The following is a 21,622-nucleotide window of genomic DNA, read 5'->3' on the forward strand; positions in this document are numbered from 1 at the left end:
GGTGGGGAAGAAGCAAACCGCCTTTGGAAAGTTTATTGTCTTACGAAGATAGAGAAAATTAAGTTGCTGAATAGGAGAACTTCAGGTGGTCAGGCAAAGGCAAGCCTTTGGTTTTGCTGAGCCTCCGAGCCCAGCGAGGTAATTGTGAAAAGGAAACAGGTTGTCAAGAAATCTCATGAAGTTTTTAAAGGGTGGGATTTTTTTTTTTACTTTATATGATTTGAATATTATTATTTGAATTTTTACCGTAAGCAAATTTTGCTTTAAAGGTAATATTAAAATTTTCCAGACAATAAAAAAGATAAAATAGTAGACTTTTAAAATAAGAATGTTCCATTGTTGTTAATTCTCCAGAGGATGGGGAGCCAGCACTTTCCAAGAAGTCAGCAGGGAAGTTTGGGGAAACTGTTCCGGATGGCAGGCACCAGGGACTGTAGCTGAGAGGGCCCTGGGGAGGTCTTGGCCAGCCCAGGGAGACAGGCCCAGTCCCTCCCCAGGTTGTGTCTTGCTGATCCAGCCGGAGCAGTACGGGTGGCGCTTCTACTGAACCGGCTAGGGCAGGAAGTGAGGAGAGGAAGGTTGGAAGGTCTGGGCTACTGAGGGTGCTCAGCACAGAGGAGCCCTGGAGGGGGGATGAGGTTTGAGGGGATGGTGTTGCCATCCCCCCCGAGCCTTCTGGTCTCCCTCTTTCTATACCTGGCCTCTTCTGGGAACAACATACCCACCACGGGATGCCACCTGCTGTAGGATCAAGCACACCCTAACAGTAGCTTCTGGAGCCCCTAACTCCCCATTCTGTAGACTCTGGCTGAGCTGGGAAGGAAGCCAGAGCCACAATCCTTGCCTCGCCTCTTGGACTGAATGCCTGGTGCCTAAGAGGGCTCTTCTGAGGCTGAAGGGTTGTAGAGTTGAGCAACCACGTGGTTCACAGCTTACCTCTGTCATTTACAGTATAGCTGTTGTTTGCTGAGCACATGCACTATTCTAAGCTCCTTACATATATTGCCTCAGTAGTAGTTATGGGGAGACAAAGCAAGTCACAGTATCTCTGAATCTATTCAGCATGAAGTGGGATAGCTATTTCATGGTGTTATTATGGAAATATCACAAAGCAAGGCTTCTCAAACTTTATATGAATCACCTGGGAATGTTGTTTAAATGCAGATTCTGACTCAGGTTTGGAGCAGGGCCCAAGATTTTGCCTTTCCCACAAGCTCCCAGATGCTGCTGGTGGTCCAGGGACATAAGGTGGAGCAGTGAGGACTTAGGAGCACAGCGGTTGGCAGTTGGTGGCACTTAATATTCTTTGAATGAATGGCTACATTAGATCTTAGATACGAAACTCATAAACTGTAAAGTGCAGTGCAAATGTATGCAGTCACCATTCTAAGACAATAAAGCTGGGGAATCTGCCTGGCAAAGGGCAAGCTTCCAGAAGCGCAACTCTGTAGAAGAGCAGCGAAGAACACTGTTGCTGCATCAGACTACCTGGGTCCAAATCCCACCGCTCTGTGGGCAGAGCTTGGGCAAGTAATTTAACCTTTCCATACCTTAGTTTCTTCGTCTGTAAAATGCAGTGAAATGCCTACCTCACTGGGTTATGGTGGGATTTACTGAGATGATTCACCTAAATCTCTTAGCGCTGGGCCTGACATATAGTGACAGATCAATATGTTTTTAGTTATTGTTAGTTGCGTCCTGGACGGGGAGGGGGCGGGCAACCTCAAAGCCCACAGGAGCCTGGGCCTCAGCACTATGGGGGTCAGCACCCAGTTTTCTAAGGGCCATGGAGCCGATTTCTCCCTCTCCTTTTGTGCCCGTGACATCTTAAACAGGGTTAAAGTTACAATGCCCATGAAAATCGATTAAAGCAAGAAAGGATGTGATGGAGAAAAGCAGTAGGATGTGGTGGGGAATCAGATTGCCAGTGAATGAGCTTGGGGTCCTGAACCACATGGAGGAGGTTTCATGTGTCTCTAGGAACCCCTGGGGAACCTGGAGGGCTGAGAGTGAGGCCCCTGGGCCCATTCCAGTTGCCCCTCTTTTTTGGACGTGTGACTGTGGACGGTGAGCCCTATTTTCCAGTGGTTCTAGGACCTTCTTTCATCATGTCTAAACTGGAGAATTCGGAACCAAGGATTCTCCCCAACTTCTAGAGAGACGTTGAAAGACTTCTTCTTGGAGTGGGACTCCAGGTTGTGCGGGGTTTTCAGCTTTTAGGTTTCCACTCTTTGGGAGAGGCAGGGGGGTGGTGTAAAAGCTCAGATTCTGCAGTCAGGTTTGAATCCTGGTTCTGCATGTACTAGTTCTGTGGCCTAAGGGAGCTACTTAAAATCCATGGACTGTATCTTCTTCGTGTGCCAAACGTGGTTGTGAGGATATAGGAAAGTTTTAATGGATGTATAAAGCTACTAGCGCAGCTGATTTGCAGGAGTGCTCGGTAAGTGGCAGGTGCTTTTTTTAGCACAATTTCTGGGGTGGTCTCAGATGGAATGTGTGAAAATCAGGCTGTTGCATTCTGGAGGCCACAAGGAAGAGAACGCCGGCGCCCCCAAATGGTGAGCGCATTAACTGCAAGGGAGGTATCTTTATGCCACTCTCGGCCTCCTTAGTGAGGGTAGGTGCTCAGTAAGTGCCGCTCTTCCTCATGCCAGCTCTGTGGCCTTGGGCAAGTTCCCTCGACGATGGTGGGACAAGAGGGCTTGGACCCGATCATCTCTGAGACCCCTCATGACCTGTAAACGAGTCAGGCATGGCATCCCAATCCAGGCATCCTTTTTCCTAGTGGGGTTATTTCCCTTCAATTCGACTTGCCCTGGTCAGCTGAGGAAGGAAACCTCAGCAATACTACCCCCAGTTCTTAGCAGCTCGTGTCCTGTAACCCCCCCTGTACTCCCACAGACCCCAGGCCCAAACCCTCCTGTAAGGAAGGGGCTACCAGGAATTCCTCAGCCCTGTCCTTGTGCAAACTGCTAGATTTTAGGCTGCAGGACCTCCGGGGGCGCCTAGAGCAGCTCCAGGGGCCTTGACAACTGCCCTGGGACTGTCCCACTGCTTTGCTTCATAGCTAAATGGCAAGGTTTGCTCTGGGTCCCAAGTACCAGGACACCCTGGTCAGATGGAGCTGACCTCATCAGTTTGACCAACACAGCCTTGCAGCCCTGGACTAAACTGGAGCCTGAGTATAGGCGTTCTTAACCTGGGGAATATGGAGAAGTTTCCAGAGTTCATAGAACCCCTGAAATTGTGAGTGGTGTATGGGTACCACTCATATATGTGTACCTTTCTAGGAAAGTGGTCATGGATTTTGTTACATTTTCAGAGAGGTCTGGGACTCCAAAAATTAAAAAAAAAAACAAAAAACACTGCCCCAAATTGCAGAAATGACTTTCTTCAAGCATTCTCCAAGCAGGACCCTGTTCCGGTCCCATAACCTGCAGTGCCTCTCAAACCTCATCAACGCAGCTGGGTAGTGAGGGAAGACACCAAGGTCATTTGATGGACGTAAGAAAACACACCACAACTACAGCATGGCATGCTGTCCCCATCAGTGTCACAGCGGTAAAAGACCTGAAAATGTTTTCCATCGATCTGCTTCCTCCACTGAAATCAGCTTTCAGAGCCTACAGTCCTTTCTTCAATAGTTCTTCATGATGGGAAATTTCTATTCTTTGAAGGGGCGTTTAGAATCAGGACAGGTGACAAAAATTGGTCAAGTGATGTAATTCTATTTGGGACCCCCAAATTCTGTTTGTGGCTGAGAAGCAATAAGCTTGGTTCTCTTAGGCTGATCTGAGCAGGTCTGGAGAGCCTCTAAAGGGAGTTCCAACCTATGTTTTCACCGTGGCTGAAACAGTGGAATAAGTAGTTTCCAAGGCAGCTACTTTGAGAGGCAATGCTCATTTGGATGAATAGCTTCTGAAACATTTTAAAACCTCATTACTTGGGTCACAATAAAGGTACTATTTTCCCCTTGGAGAACATCCATCCAGAGTCTCCAGAGGGAGTATTTTCAAATCTTGGGGCCCTGAGGTTTCATCCGGACCAACAAGAGTATGTAAGACTGAGAGAGATGAGCCACTTTGCTCAACTTGTGGTTTCAGAGCTGCTGGTCCAAAGTCCTGGATGCTGGATGGAATTCAGTGTGACCCCAGGGATGAATTTCTTCATGTCTTTTCCTGACCATCCGCACAGCATGACAGCCCCAGCCAGGCATGGGACTTGTGCTCCCTGCGTGATACCAGATATGGCAAGGATAATTTCGGATTATTTCTGCTCTCACAACTGCTTAGAGCTTAAAGGGAACTTAAAGATCTCTTCCTCCAAAACATTTGCAGATGAAGCTGCTGAGGTGAAGAGCAGTTTGGTGAAATGCCCAGAGTCCCACAGCTAGACACTGGCCGAACCTGGACTAGAATTCTGAAACCTCAGAATCCCGTGTCTGGCTCTTTCTGGTGGGCTCCTCCCTTACTTTTCTTTTCTTTCTTTCTTTTTTTTTTTTTTTTTGGCCATGCCACACAGCTTGTGGGATCTTAATTCCCCGACCAGGGATTGAACCTGCGTCCTCGGCAGTGAAAGCGTGGAGTCCTAACCACTGGACCGCCAGGGAAGTCCCTCCCTTACTTTTCAAGGAAGCAGAAGCACGGGTGGAAATGGGTACAGAATCTGTTCCAGGAAGTGATTGTATGGTAGTGGTCCCCTCCGAGAGCCCCCGGGACCCAGAGATTCACCCAATAGGACCCCATGAGCCATTTTCAAATAGTCAGAAAAGCCCCAAGGTAACCATCTATCCAATAGCCATACCAAGACTGCAGAGCAACCTAAATCGAGCATCTCTGCCTAAGACGGGAATTCAATCAGCTTAGTGTTACGGACTATCTGGTAGTACTTGTTAGCAGAGATGAGAAGTTATGCTTTCTGTTCTTTTAAAAACTGAAGTGTAATTTATTTGCAGTTTGGGTTTTGATCTATAAAAAGTGAGGAAAGCCCAAATACTTATGTAGACAAAATAATTTCTAAACATGGACACTATGGTAGGGGTGGGGTGGGGTAAAGGGGGAACTTTGGCTGTGGTAAGGCTGGAAGCCACATTAAGGAAATCTGCAAGGATGTTAAGGGGTGGGGGGACAGGAAGACTTCCTGAAAGTGTTTCCAGCCCATACCACTACAGAGAAGTCTGGGGGATTCTCTGAATAAGTACAAAGCAACGGCTTTACATTGTAAAGCACATTAGCTGGCATCACTCATTGCTTTGTTCAGCAGAGTCCTGGTCAAAGGTCTGTTTAGGATTCTGTTATTTCACTCTTACCTCTTTTGTTTCCCAGCCCAGCCCAAAAGTCTTAAGATAATCAAGAACCCTAGAAATAACGGACATTTTCAATTTTTTATTTTCAAGAGTTCTAAAGGAAAAGGACAGAGGAGGAATGATAGAGCTAAATGTTTCACATGTCTAATTACAACCCAATTCATCTGAGTAAATCTATCTTAAAGAAGCAGCAGCACAAGAGACTACAATATCTTCGTTGTAACAGGGGTCTACTGGTAGTGTTCACTAGTATCGTTTACTAGTATTGAACTTCATCTGAATTGAGTCCTGCAATCAGAGATTCACTGATTTGGAACTTCCAAACTGCCCAGTGATTTGAACTTCAAGTACATCTGGTTAAAAACCTATGCAGTCACATGTTTATTTCTCAGGTGAAGCGAGGCCACCACAGCTGTAGGACAGAAGGCAGTCGCCGCAGAGCAGGGAGGGGATGGAGTGCGTGCGTGATGGAGTGTGGGGATCTCATTTATCACCCTTCACTCAAGAAGAGAAGCTCCCTCTTTGGGTCTGAAAACCCCCTAGCACAGGGCCTGCCACCGCTGCTAAGCTGGGGCCCAAGAGTACCACCCGGTACCTTGCAGGCTTTTCCTGGTTCCACTGTTCCCGTTAGCCCAGAGCACAGCTGTGTATGATCGCCTCTTTCTGTAAAACCGAACCCACAATCTCCCAGGCTTCAACCAGCGATCTAGTCATGCACAGACCCAAAGAAAACTGGACTTTGAGAAACTAGGTCTGTTTTAATGCCATTTTTGCTTGGATTATTTAGTTCTCCTTGTTACTGAAGTCTTTTTGCAAACGTTACAGCTGCAGCTACTGGAGGGGAGATAAAAATTGCACAGGAGCCAGGGTGAAATAGAGCAGCAGTGCTCCCAGGAGGCTAAGGAACTGAACGGAAAGCAACAGTGTCCCGGGCAGGGAGCCCTCAGGAGCATGGATTCCACTTCCCAGGCTAAACCTGGAAGCTTTGAGGCTGGTCCTTGGTTCGGGGAAGATACATATCTGTGTTGTTAAGGATGGTGGCGTGTTTGTGTTCCAGCTTCAAGCAAGGCAAGGATGCAAGCTGAAGAGTAGTTTCCAATGTCAGAAAATGATTTAAAAAACTGAAAGCCAGTCACCTCCACTCCAAAAGCAGCTTTCCAAATGGCTGTTTCTCATGTGCTAGTATCCAAGTCAGTAAATTCTGGAGGCTCAGAAGGGGGGGCGCATCAAATAAACTCCAGCCCAGCTCTATCTGATGCATGTTCAGTGAATATAAACTTATTTTCACTACTGTCAACCCAAGCCAAACATAATCATGGCTAAATCTGCTACTACTCACGCCCCAAAGGCATCCAAAAGTCAAATATTAAGGATTAATGCTCTTGACTGTTAAAATGATTTGACCTGTGCTTCAAAATTTTTCTCATAGTGAGAGGTGAGCCTGAAAGGGAATGTGAGGGATGTCTGAGCCCGAACACATGCCACTGGCTGCTGCACTCACCGTATTAGGCCAGACATTTCTCGTTGCTGGCCTTCCTCCCCCTCCCCAGCCACTTCCCAACCGTCTGGGAATTGCATCCTTTTGAGTATCCTGATTGGTAGCAACTTGACTTACTCTGAGGATGCATTTGATTTGGGAAAGCAACCAAGTCTGGTGAGCAAGGAGGCTGAATCAAGCTGGATTTTACCATCTGGGGTGAAGCATAAGTTATGACTATATAAGGAATGAGGTCAATCTTCTGGTACTGTGTGTGTGTGTGTGTGTGTGTATATATATATATATATACATATATATATATATATACATATATATATATATATACATATATATATATATCCTTCTGAAAACCATTCCTAACGGGAAGTGGCAAAAATGTTCTCAGCAAAGACTTCATCATCAGAAAACACGTCCTCCCCAAGGCCAACATAAATCCTGGTAGATTTTATTTTTGGTTTTGAATCTCTTTTTTTATTCTTTGCTAGAGTTATCGGTTACTCATCCCTTTGGATGGTAGCTGTGTTGAATAGCTTTGGCTATTTCTTAAAAGGCTTTTCCGATTTTACATAGAAGAATGGTTGTTATAGTTTTTTTTTCCCCTTACCTGCTCAAAAATAACAAGGGTGTTGTGAAAGGTCAAAGGCCGCCAGTTGCCCACTGGGTTTGGCATAAGCCAGCTGAGAGGCAGGAAACTACTGCCAACAATTCTCAGTGGGGGTGGATTTGCCTGTCTGGGTTCCGTTCCACAGGCCTTAGGGCCACTCCCTTCAACCCCACCTCACTTTTAAGATGAAGCAATTAAGCAATTCTGTAGACTAAGAAAGTGAAGACAAAATGGACAAAGGAGAAATTTTCACCTTCTGTGCCACTGGTGTGGAGCACCACTGAGCCCCTCCAGGGGCTTGCTTGGATCAAACCAGAAAGGAGAAGCTGGCAGAGCACGTCTTGCGCACGTCTCAAACCTGGAGGGCTGGAGAGACCACGGCCCGGCAGCTCTGCCTCACGCTCCAGCCACTGGTGTACCCGAGGGGAGGTCTAAAAATGCCCCCTTCGTTGGGAGGCAACTTCTGGGCCACAGGAAATTTAGTTAAGGGCTGGTCCAACCCTCTCCTAGGAAACCAAGCCTAGAGGTTACCTGTCAAGGTCAGAAGCTAGTCCTTGTCACTAGCTCCCGTCACACACAGAGGAAGCCTCAGCCAACTGCCGAAAGGAATGAAGGGAGATACGATTCAGACGCAGCCTGTGAGCGCATCAGCAAAGGGGCCTCAGTGGCTCAGGGCTGCCTTGCAAACGGCAGCAGCGAACCTCCCAGGAAAGACCTCAGAGGGAGGAGGAGAAGGGAAAGAGGAATACAGATAAATTTATTAGTTAAATACTGATTTTACAGCCATTTCACCTTAAGACAACGTTAGCAGGTTTGTGGGTTAAGGAAGGTATACGAAGGCGGCTTTCTTAGAAGAAAGCGATGTAAATGATGATTAAAACAGAACCTGGGTTTAAAGATACTCTCTGCTACCGCCAGGAGGATTTGGGCTGGGGGCTGGGTGTTTGGAGTAGCACAGAGGAAGGCCAGTCAGCTACATTCTGTTGGCAGCCAGGACACGGAAGGAAGCGTCTTCGTGAGCCCAGGGCCACGGGCAGAGACAGCAACGTGGAGAGGAGGCCGATTCCCAGCCCGCGAGAGTGGGAAGGGCCCCCCCACCCCGCCACGGCCGCCCGCCCGGTGTCTTCTCTCATCACTCGTCGTCTTTCTTCCATGAGTTGTGTAGTGTTGGTTTGAATTTATGTTGAGAAATCCCTAGCATCTGGCCTCCTGGACAAAAGATTGCTGCTGGAGAAAGAACGTGCGTGCAGGCGCTGCGCCCCTCGGCTGCACTCGGCCCGCAGTCCCGGCAACAGACGCGTCTCCGCGGTACCATGGCGCATGCGCAAATTCCAGGCTGACAAGCCCGCCCCACGCAGCGCAGCCCCAGGCCCGGCGATGGTGTCCACTAGACATCCTCTCCAGAAGGATCTCAAGTCTTGGATGAATGCTAGTCAAACTTGCTTCAGCACCAGAACCGTTTTTGTTCTTACTCAGGACCCCCCTGAGCGTGATGGGGTGGAAGGATTTGGGGACGTGTTCAAGCTGCGGGCAGAGCTGAATCACCGAGAGCAGTGGAGGGGCGCTTATTTTAAGAGGCCTCGGGGATGAAGAGAAGGAGCGATTTTAGCCGCGGAAGGAACTTGCGGGGAGGCGAGGTTGCCAGATTGTGAGTTTGCCGAAGCCACTCTGCGGAGGGAGAAGCGGCCCCTCCTCCATCTCCCCACGGAGCATCCGGTAACACTGGCCCTACCCCGTGTTTCTGGAGTCAAGATTCAGTATGAGGGATGCAGGTGTGCCGAGCCGGAAGGGGAGTGTTGGGCGAGGGCAGGACCCGCCGAGGGGCCAAGGCGTCCAAGCACATGTCCATCAGATACCCTGATTCAGGCTGGAGCAGGGGCCCCGGCACCCTGCCCTCGGATCCCCCGTGCCGGGAACACCGTGGAAAAAACCACCATTTCGGGCCACAGCGGTGGAAAGACAAGGGAGAAGGACATCTCGTCTCTTGTCAGGGGTGGTGAGGCAGAAAATGAGAAGGAGTCTGCAACTCCGCGGAAGGGGCTTAAGTATGCTCCTAGTGAAGGGGGGCTCTTCCAGATCAGAGTCTGCGCTCTCCCCAGTCCCCCACCTTGAAAAGCTATCCAATAAAACCCAGCGCCCGCTCCCCTAACCAAATCATTGACTTCAAGTTTCTTCCCAGCTCTTGTCTGGAGTCATTCCCAGACAGAGCAGGCCGGCCCCTGGGGGCCCAGCGCCTCATCTCTGCTGTCCTCCGAGTCCCAAGTCCATGCAGGAATCCAAGGAGGGAAGGAGGTGACATTATGCAGTGATTATGTCCCCGTGACTGTCAGCCAAGGCCAGGCTGTTCCAAGGGTCCTGCTTGGAGCTGGCCTGCGGTGACTGGCTGACAGAAGACGCGTAACCTTGCGGAGAGAGCTTCAGGGCCGAGAGGACCGGGTGGATGGAGGACCCGTGGCCAGACATCGCGCTGACCGAGAACGTCTGAAAGCGAAAAGTATGAGATGCGGTCAGTGGAATCCCTCCTGGGGCTCAGGAGGGGGTCTGGGCTGGAGAGGGGAGCCCCATTCCACAGCTGTGCCCAGGCTGGCTCCCACCCCAGGAAGGGGACGAGAGGACAGGGCCAAAGGACAAGGGCAGGAGAGGCATCAGGCAGCACTCTGTCCCCCTGACCCCTGTGCTATGGGATGCAGGGGGTCTGTGTGACTCATCAGCTACTTCTGAGCACTGACCCAGTAGCTTTGTGACTATTCTGGTTTCTCAGAAGCCTCTGACGGTTACACGAGGCATTTTCTACAGTCTTTTCACCATCAATCTCCATTTTCAGAAGGAAGCCATCCCCCCCTTGCCCAGAAGGGGCTCCTGGCTCTCCTGGCCCCAGGGCACCAGCTTCTCTTCACCCTGACGGCAGAAGGCTCGTTAGGACTCGCCCGCCTCAAGGACAGGCGGAGAAGAGATCAGAGTTAATGGGAGACCGTGACCAAGCCTGGGGGCATCCTGATCCCGGATGGGGGAACCACACAGGGAAGGGGCTGCAGGAGCAGGACTGCCATCATATCTGACAGAGGGAAATGAGGGTCCTGCTGGCCCATCTTCTGGACACACGTGTGAAGCTGGACCCGCAGCCAGCCCTCATGACAATGGCATCCTGCCTGTGACCTCCTCACCAACCCCAGCCCGCCCGCCCTGCCCTCTGCAGCTTCTACACCTTTGCCCACGCCAGGAGGGGCCTCCTCCTCCCCTTCCTCCTGTTAAAATCTACCCACCCTCAAGGGCAAGGTCAAGCCACCCTTACTTAGGAGACAGACTGGCCTAGAAAGCCCCGCTCCGCCTCCCACACAGCGGCCGCACTCTGATTCCGGCTGTAGCAATGCTGTGTGCCAGCACACGGGTCCTGGCACAGAGAAACTGCTAAACGCGTGCATCACGGTCGTGTGTCCAAATCGCTGTAGCTTGATCAGAAGTGCTGAAACATATCCTCGTGCAGACAGACAGCCCCTCGCCTCGGGCGGGGGGCCTGGCCGCCTGGAGGCTACCCCCCAACGAGCAGTACCTGCGACAGGGAGCTGCCGTGCCCATAGTGGGATGACAGCCCAGGCTCTGTCTTGATGGGACGCATCTCTTCCGCGCTGCTGCTGGAAGCGCTGGTGGTGGGAGGGAGGCTCTCACTGCCCGAGGGACCTGGAACAAGGCAGAGTCAGGACACCCAGCCCAGGGGCAGGGACAAACGGATGGCGGCCCTTGGAGACAGCCAGGGCAGATCCGCGCTAACGGCTTGTCTACATTTGCTGGGGAGAGAAGCAGGGTCCTTCCATCAGTGCAGGGCAACGGTTCTCACAATGAAGCAGAAGTAGCAGAATTTCAAGGGAACTGTTTCAGATGACGGGCTCACCACCCCTTAACCCAGATGCTTGGGGCCACATGTGTCTCAGGATTCAAACTTTTGGATTTGAAAAAGGGCAAAGACTGAATATTACAGAATACCTGCAGCGGGGTCTGGGACAACACCCCGTAATTAAATACATTAATAGTTCTACAGCAAAACATGGGAATATTCGCACATGGGATAAATAAAGACTGTAACTAGCCTGTGTCAGTTCCGATTACATTTTCCTGCCAAATCTAGCTCCCTGGATTTGGAATTTCGGATAGGGGATTGTACACCCCAACCGACGCCTGCTCCCACTGGGACCCCACCATGCAAAGAGATGAAGTTCCCCAGGGGAAGGTGCTGTTCGTATAAACAATGTGGAAGCAGGGAGAAAGGCCGAGGACCTGGTGTGAGCCCCTGAACGATCTGCTAAGACGTGACTGCCAGAAGGAGCGAGCCACTGTCGAATCTGGAAAAGGAGAACTTTGGTCATGTTCTCAGCAGTGCAACAGGGAAATCCATCTGACTTTGTCAGGCCTTAGATTAGAAGATTAACTTTCCATCATATCAGCCGACTTAATTTCTCCACAACTGCCACATTTCCCAGTGAAATCTTTAATTTGACAGCGGTACTGAGGAGGGAGTGCTCTTGGTAGGGGACCCGAGTAGTCCTCATTCTGAAATCTAGAAATTGAGAAGGCAGGGTATATATTGAACAGAATATGGACCCTGAAGTGAAAACACTTGGCTTTAAATTCCAGCTCTACCCATTCACAGCTGTGTGACCCTTGTGATGTCATTGCCCTCTCTGAGCCTCAGCTTGCTCATTAGTAAAATGGAGATCATAAATGGGCTCTCGTGGGGGTCTGTAAAGATCAATGAGATAATATTTGTGAAGGAGCTTTGCAAAGTACAGAGTACTACATGATGTTAATTACACACTGGCTTACAAATTAATGTTACAAACCAATCTGAACATGACTCACAGGACCCTGTCTTCCTTCACCCCACTTAGCCCAAAGCGAATTGAAAGAACTTGAGTTCCTGAGTGGCTGGAGCACCAAAGATGGAGGGACCGACTCATGTTCCTTTTTCCTCCAGGCCCTCAACCGGTCCAGCTGGACCTCTGCAGTCTTTGCAACTGGCAAAAACCAGGCCACAACATGAGTTGAGCCTGCTTTAAAAGCTCCCAATATGTTCCATGGTGATGTTACTTTTGCACTGGGTTATTCATTCTGTCCTGAACAGCTGGGGACGGACGATGCTATCATTACACCCTGGAAGCCTGGGCTGGCCCACCTGAGCATACACGATGCTCACACACTCTGAGAGCTACTGAGTTATCCATATAATTACACATCGATCTTTTTCTCACCTGCTGGCGTCTTCGATTTGTTAAGGTTCTTGGGCTTCCGTTTTCTGGTTTGAATCCCCTCTTTCCGCATCGCAAGAGGCCTGGGGACCTAGGGGGTCACAAGTCGATATACGTGGTTTTCCATTTGTACCTGATCTGTGACATTATTTACACACACACACACACACACACACACACACACACAAATACACAATGAGAAGGCCAGATCTATGCAATTCCTCTACAAACCTTGGAGCTGAGACTGAGTGAATCAGGCCTGGAACTCCTGCTGAGCAGGAAATCAATTCTACCAAAAAAAAAATGTGTTGAGCATGTCTATTCCATGCTGGGTATTATACTAAACTCTGGAGAAACAAAGACCTAAAGGCACAGTCCCTTCTCTCCAGAGGTTCACAGTTGGGAAAGACAGACAAATAGAAGATAACCAGATTCATAGGTGATGAGGGAAAATAGAAAAGAAACACTGAACTGTGTCCTAGGCTGGGGGAGGGAAAGTGGCACATGGGCACATCAAGGCAGGCCTCCCTGAGGAGGTGATGCCAGGGTTGTAGGAGACTGTCAAGTAGATGAGGGGCAGACATTTCAAGCAGCAAGAACAGCATGTGCCAAAGCCGCTAACTGATCAGCCAGACTGGGTCACTGTGCGAGTGAAAAGGGGGTGCTATTAATAGTTATGCCGAGATCATGGGCACAACCTGAGGCGGCCTGGAGAGTGGAGATGTAAAGTCACTCTACACGGAGCAGCTCTGCACCGTGCTGAGCCTGGCTGGGGCAAGTGGTGGTTTCCACGGGTGTCGGGAGCAGCAGGGACGATGGTGGAGAGACTGCTCTGTGGCCAGTGCCTGAGTGCTTTCTGACAGCACGTTAGGGCATCTGAGTTCTCCTAAACAAGCAGTGACTGTCAGGCATCACACTCCTGAGCCATTCAAGATGCCTCCACAAGGGTCGGGGGCAGGCCTGCAGGGTCATCTTTCTACTATTTTAAAATAGTGTGCCTGCCCCACATCTGGCTTCTTTCAGGCCTGGCCAACCAAATTGTTTAGCCCCTGGTCTGTGCTAGTCTCCCATATGGGACTAATAGAGGCCACACCTGCAAATACAGAAGGACAAGTGATGATCACTTCGGAGGTGTGAACGTGGAATTGTTAAGAAAGAAGTGCAAGGAATTCCCTGGCGGTCCAGTGGTTAGAACTCCGCACTCTCACTGCTGAGGGCCCGGGTTCAATCCCTGGTCAGGGAACTAAGATCCCACAAGCCGCGCATGGTGCGGCCAGAAAAAAAGAGAAGTGCAGTAGCATACGTGAACTTGAACTGCCTTCTAGTCAACTGAGAGTCAGATGAGACAGCACTCCCACTCGTGGAGGAAAGTATCCTCCCCTCCCCGCCCTGCCGCCCTCTAGCCCCGCGCCCCGCGCCCTCCTCTTGAAGACCATCCTGACTTCAGAAGAATCCTGTCCTCATGTTTATCCCCACCCACCTCAGTACGTCAAAAAAAAAATTGTCATAAAATGCACATCACATAAAATTTACCATCTTAAGCATTATCAAGTGTGCAGTTCAGTAGTGTCAAGTACACTTGCATTAACGGATAAAGTCACCTGTGACAGTATAGTGTAAAGAACGGGAATGCTTTCTAAAAAGACTTTGCAGATTTTCATTTTGAATTTTAAGTGGCAATTTTGAATTTCAGCTGCCAGTGCCAAACTTAAACCTGTAATTCTTAATATAGACATTAAGATTGTACTCGTAATTATGATCAGATAAATGTTAATTGATTTCCCTAACTTGGTGTCAGTTTCTAAGGATAAGTCTCCTCTTAGGTGCCATAATTAAATGTGTTTAGAGCTGATGATAAATTTCTTAATCTTAATTACTCTGGGAGTATTGTCCTAGAGACATTATGTTCTTATGAAAATTCCAAATACCAAAAATGCCACAGGGTATTTTGACATAGCATAGTGATGGTGGGGAGAAGAAATGCATGTGACTGAGAGAGTCACTACTAATTCAGTGTTTCTTAAAACGTTTTTTCATCAACCCCACCCCCAAAGCCTTTTAAACTTTTTTTTTTTAAATAGTGCCCCAATGAATTTTTTTTGGCCATGCCACACAGCTTGTGGGATCTTAGTTCCCCAACCAGGGATTGAACCTGAGCCCTTGGCAGTGAAAGCGTGGAGTCCTAACCACTGGACCGCCAGGGAATTCCCCCAATGAATTTTAATATCATAGATATGCTGTATATGTATTATATCTGCTTTATACATGAAAAGAGTAGGGGTTTTTTTGGTCCTACTTGGGGGTGACACCACCCCCATTTGAGAATGCGTATTCTAATATATCTTTTTTAAAAGGAGAGGGGACCTAGTGTGATAGACATTTGCATTGGCAGATGTTTCTTTATGTGTGTCCAAATCTTGAAGCAGTATTTTTTTCTGCCAGGGTCACTAGAAGATAGAAGAACTTTGTTTTCTGCCAGTCACCATCTTTTAACAGCTGTGCTTTATACCCTTCCCACCACAGGCATCAGACAAATCATTTCCCACTGGCTTTGGAGGTCTTGCCAGATTCTTACTTGATTTATAAATGTATCATAAATAGAATCATTCAGGTTCCTTCTCATCTATAAAAATCAATTAAAATCCTAGGCGAATGAATTTATTTTAATTAAAGTTGTTCATCATAACACGTTGATAAATGGCATTGAAATTTTACTGATGAGTCGACTGTCATATTCAAGTAGGCTGCTTGCAGGAACTGATAGAACTATTGGTTGATTTAAAATGTAACACAGGTGCCAAAGTTTTAGTGTACATTATTACCTAGACTACTGAATTATCTTTGTAAAAATCTCCTCAGATGCTATTTACAGGTGCCATGTAAAATAGGCTAATGTGCATTTCTGAGAATTCTGGTAAACTGCCTTGCTATGATCTTTCATGTAAAGTATTAGTCCTCTAGTATTGATATAGAGTATGTCTATTCACCAGCCTACTGAAACCTCGTGGTTTAAAATATGATTATTAAGAAATAAGTTTTTAAGAAGACTTTATTTAAGTGGGATCTAGAAGATAAGTACTTTTGACTTCAAAATAATGAATTTATAAATGGCCTCTGTCTAAAAACTTGAATTGCAGTGGATTTGTACCTAAACACAATCTTATGCGTAATTGTATGAAATTTGGTATGGATCAGAAAGCCTTTCCCTCCCCACTTTTTTTCCTTCTATTTAACTGTGGGCTATTAGCAGCCATATCAAATCCAATCATTTTAATTTTCCAATGCACCTGTCATCGCTTTATCCTTATTCTAAGATCATCGTTTCTTAATGAATTGAAAAAATGGTAAGGATACTTTACAAATTCACTCTATCACTGTCAGTTTAGTAACTCTTAATAACCTTAGTTAAAATAAAAGCTCAACTGCTTGTGCCTACTATAGAGCCGTTGAGGAGACGTGGCAACAGATCTGCTCAGTCCTTTGCTTTGTAGACTTTATCTAGAGGGACCAATCAATAACTTATTAAACTATGATATGATTAGAATGGCTATGGTTGTATTACTGCAGGTCTGGGAACTATGCATTAAATGTATCTAATGAATTTGGGGTGCTACAAAGTTATCAAATATAACTGAGCTGTTTCATTTCAGGGAATTTCCAGTCAGTGTAACCATTTTAAAATATTTTAGGATGAAAACAGTTTAAACCATTTTTTTAAGCTTGAAATCCTGAAGGCTGTGCTTCAAGTTGACTTAGAGGTAAACCTATTGGGGAAATAAGTGACCCACTTACAGACCGAAGCCTCTATTACTTCAGAAAGATGTTCTACATTTTCTGGCATCCTAAGAATCAAATATTATCTCTGTAAGTACACCTCATTTCCATTCTAGTTAGGACTAATGGATCCTCGTGTGGCAAAGAGCTGAAGAATGGAGAAAACTGGATAGCAGATAATCCAGATAGTTCTTAGCACTCTGAACAACCTCAAGTACAGCCATCCAAGCCAGTAATTACATTGCTGCATTATTTCTTTGTGAAATTTGCTTCTTGTCTGTACCCTTGAAACTGAATAAAATTTCAAGACTCCTTAAAAAAAAAAAAAGTATACTTGCATTGCTATGAACCATCACCACCATCCATCTCCAGAACACTTTTCATTTTGCAGAACTGAACTCTGTGCTCATTAAATGGTCACTCCTCACTTCTCCCTCCCCTCAGCCCTTGGCAACCACTATTCTACTTTCTGTCTTTAGGAATTTGACTCCTCTGGGACCTCATATAAGTGGAATCACACTGTGTTTGTCCTTTTGTGACTGGCTTCTTTCATTTAGCACCATGTCCTCAAGGTCTATCCATGTTGTAGCCTGTGTCAGAACTTCCTTCCTTTTGAAGGCTGAATAATATCCCATTGTATGTGTAGACCACATTTTGCTTATCCATCCGTCCATCAATGGACACATGGGTTGCTTCCACCTTTTGGCTATTGCGAATAATGCTGCTGTGAACATGAGCATACAAATATTTGTTTGAGATTCTGCTTTCAATTCTTTTTGGATCTATACCAGAAATAGATTGCTGTATCATATAGTAATTCTATTTCTAATCTTTTACAGACACAATCCTTTTAATACCTACATAATATTCCTCTATCAGTTCCTTTTATCGTTCCCCTATTGAAGAACAATAGTTTCTTTAACCATTTTCCTCCCAAAGGTTTTTTTTCTCCATTTTCATTATTACAATGATTCAACAAGTATCCTTGTATACACTTCTTGCAAAAGTTGACCCTTGAACAACATGGGTTTGAACTGCATGGGTCCACTTAAATGGGGATTTTTTTTCAATAGTAAATACTACAGCACTACATGATCCGTGGTTGGTTGACTCTGCACATGTGGAACCACAGGTAAGGAGAAATCACGTACATGTAGGGCAGACTACAGGTTAGACATGGATTTTCGACTGCAGAAGGTCAGCACCCCTAACCCCTGCATTGTTCAAGGGTCAATATGTTTTCTTATGAGTATTCTTAACTATATTTTTAGACTTTTTTTTTTTTTTTTGGCTGTGTTGGCTCTTTGTTGCTGTGCGTGGGCTTTCTCTATTTTTAGACATTTTTAAGCTCATTATAACAAGAAAACATGAAAAGATGCATGAGATTAAGTTAATAACAACCCCTCCCATCTTACTACTATCAATCCTCTGCCCATGAGGCAATTGGAATAACAGCCTGTTTCTTACATTTTAAGAAGTTCTCAAACATGTGTGCACATGTACATATCTATATACATATGTATGTGTATTCGTCCATCCAAAAGTGTTCAATGTATATATAAGCAACTACATATAAATTATGTTCTCCCTCTTTCTTTATAAAACTGGAACCATGCTATGTACAGTGTTCTGCACGGACTTCATTTTTAAGCACTATGTAATGGAGATTGTTCCAAATTAGAACGTAAACAGCTTTGGTGATTCCCTGGCGGTCCAGTGGTTAAGACTCTGCACTTTCACTGCCAAGGGCCTGAGTTCGATCCCTGGTTGGGGAACTAAGATCCCACAAGCCGTGTGGCCAGAAAAAAAAGAGGCTTGTAGAAGCTCTCTGTATTCTGGAAATATTAATCCTTTTTCTCATGTATGTGTGTATTGGTTTTACTTTCTTGGGGTATCTTTTTCCATACACTAATATGAAATGTTATACAATCAAATATATCTAAGTTTTCTTTTATGGCTTAAGAGTTTTGAAAACTTGCTGAAGAAAACTTCTCCTCCCATCCCCAAGGTTATATAAATACTCCCCCTCTACATTTTCTTCTAGTATTTTTATTGTCTCTATTTAAAGATGTTTTACGTTTCATATCTTTAATACATCCAAGTTTACTTTTGCTTTTGGTAGGAGGTAGAAGTCAAGTTTTGTTTTTGTTTTCCAGATTATGTCAATACAATCATTCTTAAAAAGCTATCCCTTATCCATTGAATTGTTACCTTTGTTATATACCATACTACCACACATATAGACTATTTTTTAGTCTCTTCAACTGTGAAATGGGAATTAGACTTATGTAATGTTAAAGATGGAAATGATGTTCCATAGCAATGTCTCTGTTAAGGTCTGAGTGTTTGTGTCCCTCTCAAATTCATATGTGCACAAACCTAACGTGCAAGGTGATGGTATTAGGAAGTGGGGCCTTTGGGAGGTGATGAGGTCATGAGGATGGAGCCTTCATGAATGGGATTAGTGCCCTTATAATAGAGACCCCACAGTGCTCCTTTGCCCCTTCCACCGAGTGAGGACACAGTGAGAGAAGCCTGCCACTGGACAGGGGGTCCTCCCTCGACCCTGCTGGCCTCTGATCTCGGAGCTCCAGCCTCTAGAACCATGGACGTTAATTGCTATTGTTTAAGCCGCCCAGTCTATGGTATTGCTATAGCAACCCTAACGCACTACGACAGTCTCTAAGGTCCCTTCCAGATCTACATTTCTTTGTTAAGAAGGAGAAAATGAATTATGATCTGCAGGGAGGAAGAGGGGTGAGACCCGAGCGGTGGAGGAAAGCGCGGGACACGGTCGGGGGGACGCTTACGCCGTGGAGCTTCATGTAGAGGCCGCAGGCGTTGCACACGGGCTCGCCCTCGGCGTTGCGGCGCCACAGAGTGGTGGTGGTAGTCTGGCAGTTGGCGCAGGAGAGGCCCACTCGGCGGGAGGCGGACTGCAACACAGGAGACAGACCCTTCAGGTCCAAGGACAAGGACACAGCAGGCGCCGCAGCATCTTGCTTCACCGGCAGCGAGCGAGGGGCATGGCTGTGTGAGAGTCTCAGACCAGCCACCGCACCGGATGCTCGGATGCCGCGTCCCTAAGCCTCTCCTGGGGGCGCGGGAGCAAAAGGGCTGTGCTGCAGGGGATGGCAAATCCTGGTCATAACTGCGGCGTCAGCAACATTACCAGTCACTCGCGTCAGGGAAAAGCCCAGCAAGCCCTGCATGCTGTAGGCAGAAAAGCTTCTCCCCAAAGTAGAATGAATCCGGGCCTCAGGTGCCGGGAGTGAGTGGGGGTGAGGAATTACTGTGTCTGAGTGTCTTCAAAGACTGACCTCAGGAAAGGGAAGCACCAGGGTTTATCCCCTCTGTTCTTCTTTCCCTAATATCTGTGAAAGCTAGTTCGAATTGGTCAAAATCAAATTTTAGTAGAAAAGACCAGGAAAGTAGGAGACAAAAACTTGGTTCCAACTCTTCCCCAGCCACAGGGCCCAGCACGCCCCCCATAATCTCCCTGGTCTTTGGGTTTATCAAGGGATCAACTGAAAACAGGGTAAGTCACAACACAGAAAGGATGAATTAGCTTTCCTCGTGGAGTTGATGTGAACACAGGAGATACACCAGACAACGCTGGGTCGGGGAGCGGGAAGTCTGGACTCTGGTCCCCAAGGGGAGACTCAGTATCTAAGTGACCATGGGCAAGGCCATTAGCTTTTCTGAGCCTCACTCTTCACTTCTGCATAATTAAGGGGTTGAACTAAATGGTCTGGACCGTCCTCGTAGCTCAAGCCAACTCTGAAGGTGTAAGAAATTACTAGGTGCCACTCACCCAGCCCTTCACCTTCTCTGAAACATGACTTGAAGCCCCAAATTCAAAACCAGGAATTTCCCACCAAGGCCGAGCCCTGAAGCCAGGAGCTGACAGAAGGAGAGAAGTCTGGCTGCTGGGCGCCCGGCACTGGCTTACCAGGCGGCGCTGGGGCTTGATGAGGGGCCGGTTGATGCCGTTCATCTTGTGGTAGAGGCCGCAGGCGTTGCACAGGTAGTGTCCCGTCCCATCCCGCCGCCACAGCGGGGTGGACATGGCCCCGCAGTTGACACACTCTCTGCCTTCCGAGAAGTCGTCAAACATATCTACTGGGTGGGAAACAACACAGAGGATTAGTTCTCTGTTTATGCCAGAAATCTCACAGCGGAGAATCTAGACACCAAGGAAATAATGCCCTCTCCTTGCAAGGAGTGGAAGACGGATCGCTTTGGGCTGCCTGGCTTTTCCTCGCTCGGCCCTAACCCTTGGGAACCGACTCAGAGGGCTGTCCTGGCAAGCGGACCTCACCCCCCGCATCCCAGACACAGCAGGCTCTCCCTAGTCATGAGAAAGGGAAGGGAGTGTGGCAGAGACCACCAGCGCCTGGATTTCTCTCTCCTTCAGAGCCTGGGGCGGGGGGGGGGGGTTCACCTAACACTGAGTTCCACTCAAGACCTTCTTTCTCTCTTTTTTCCCTTTCAAAATTGAGATTCCATTTCCTTTTCAATAAAAATATAATAAATATTTACTTCGGGACAATTAAATGCTGGAATGTGTAAAAAAAATATAGAAATCATACATAATCCTGTAACTCAAAGATCACCATGTTATTAACATTTTGTTCTGTTAGATCCTTTGCAATGTTTTATATATTGACATATTTTTGTCTACTTGAGGTCAAGCTGTATCATTTTGAGCCCGTTTTTTCACTTCATACCAAAGCATTTTCCCATGTTAGAAATTCTTCATAAATGTATTTTAGTGTATATTATCCCATGCTAGTACTGCGCCATCCTTTAACTATTCTCATTGAACTTCTGCTTAGCCAGTTTCTGACTTTTGTTTTGTAGACACCGCTCATTTTGAAAACTAATCTTAGCATTTCTGGTTATTCCTTAGGATACTCCCCTAGACGTAGAATTACTGAGCCAGAGGGACTATCTTTTTCTGAAAGTTCTTGAAATTTTCAAACTTTCCTGCAGAAAAAGACTGTAATTCATTTTTCTCATTTCAATGTATCTGTATGATATGCTGTGTCATAGTTTGACATTTTCCCTGCTTATTGGAACATAAAATAAAGGTGCATATTATGAGCAATGGTGCTTTAGAGTGGAACCCGTCCACAGGAACGTGGCCATCCCTGCCATTGCCCTACACTCACTCACACGCCCCTCCCTCCCCATCACCT

General features: G+C 47.0%; 1 protein-coding gene across 5 annotated transcripts in view; it reads right to left on the minus strand.

The window, feature by feature from the left end:
- Positions 1–3,305: 3,305 nt before the first annotated feature.
- The window catches only part of GATA4 (GATA binding protein 4), an 85,180-nt gene continuing 66,863 nt past the window's right edge, over positions 3,306–21,622 (minus strand). For 4 of the 5 annotated variants that reach the window (XM_082403584.1, XM_082403585.1, XM_082403586.1 and 1 more), the window contains exons 3-7: positions 20,374–20,543; positions 19,232–19,357; positions 12,651–12,738; positions 10,958–11,085; positions 3,306–9,888 (exon numbers count right to left, since the gene is read on the minus strand). In XM_082403584.1, the coding sequence (XP_082259710.1) occupies positions 9,706–9,888; positions 10,958–11,085; positions 12,651–12,738; positions 19,232–19,357; positions 20,374–20,543 (695 nt within the window). In that variant the 3' untranslated portion in view covers positions 3,306–9,705. The remainder of the gene's footprint in view (positions 9,889–10,957; positions 11,086–12,650; positions 12,739–19,231; positions 19,358–20,373; positions 20,544–21,622) is intronic. The other variant, XM_082403587.1, reaches the window with a different exon arrangement.

Source organism: Balaenoptera borealis, assembly GCF_965194805.1.
Source record: "Balaenoptera borealis genome assembly, chromosome: 8".
Lineage (NCBI taxonomy): Eukaryota > Metazoa > Chordata > Mammalia > Artiodactyla > Balaenopteridae > Balaenoptera > Balaenoptera borealis.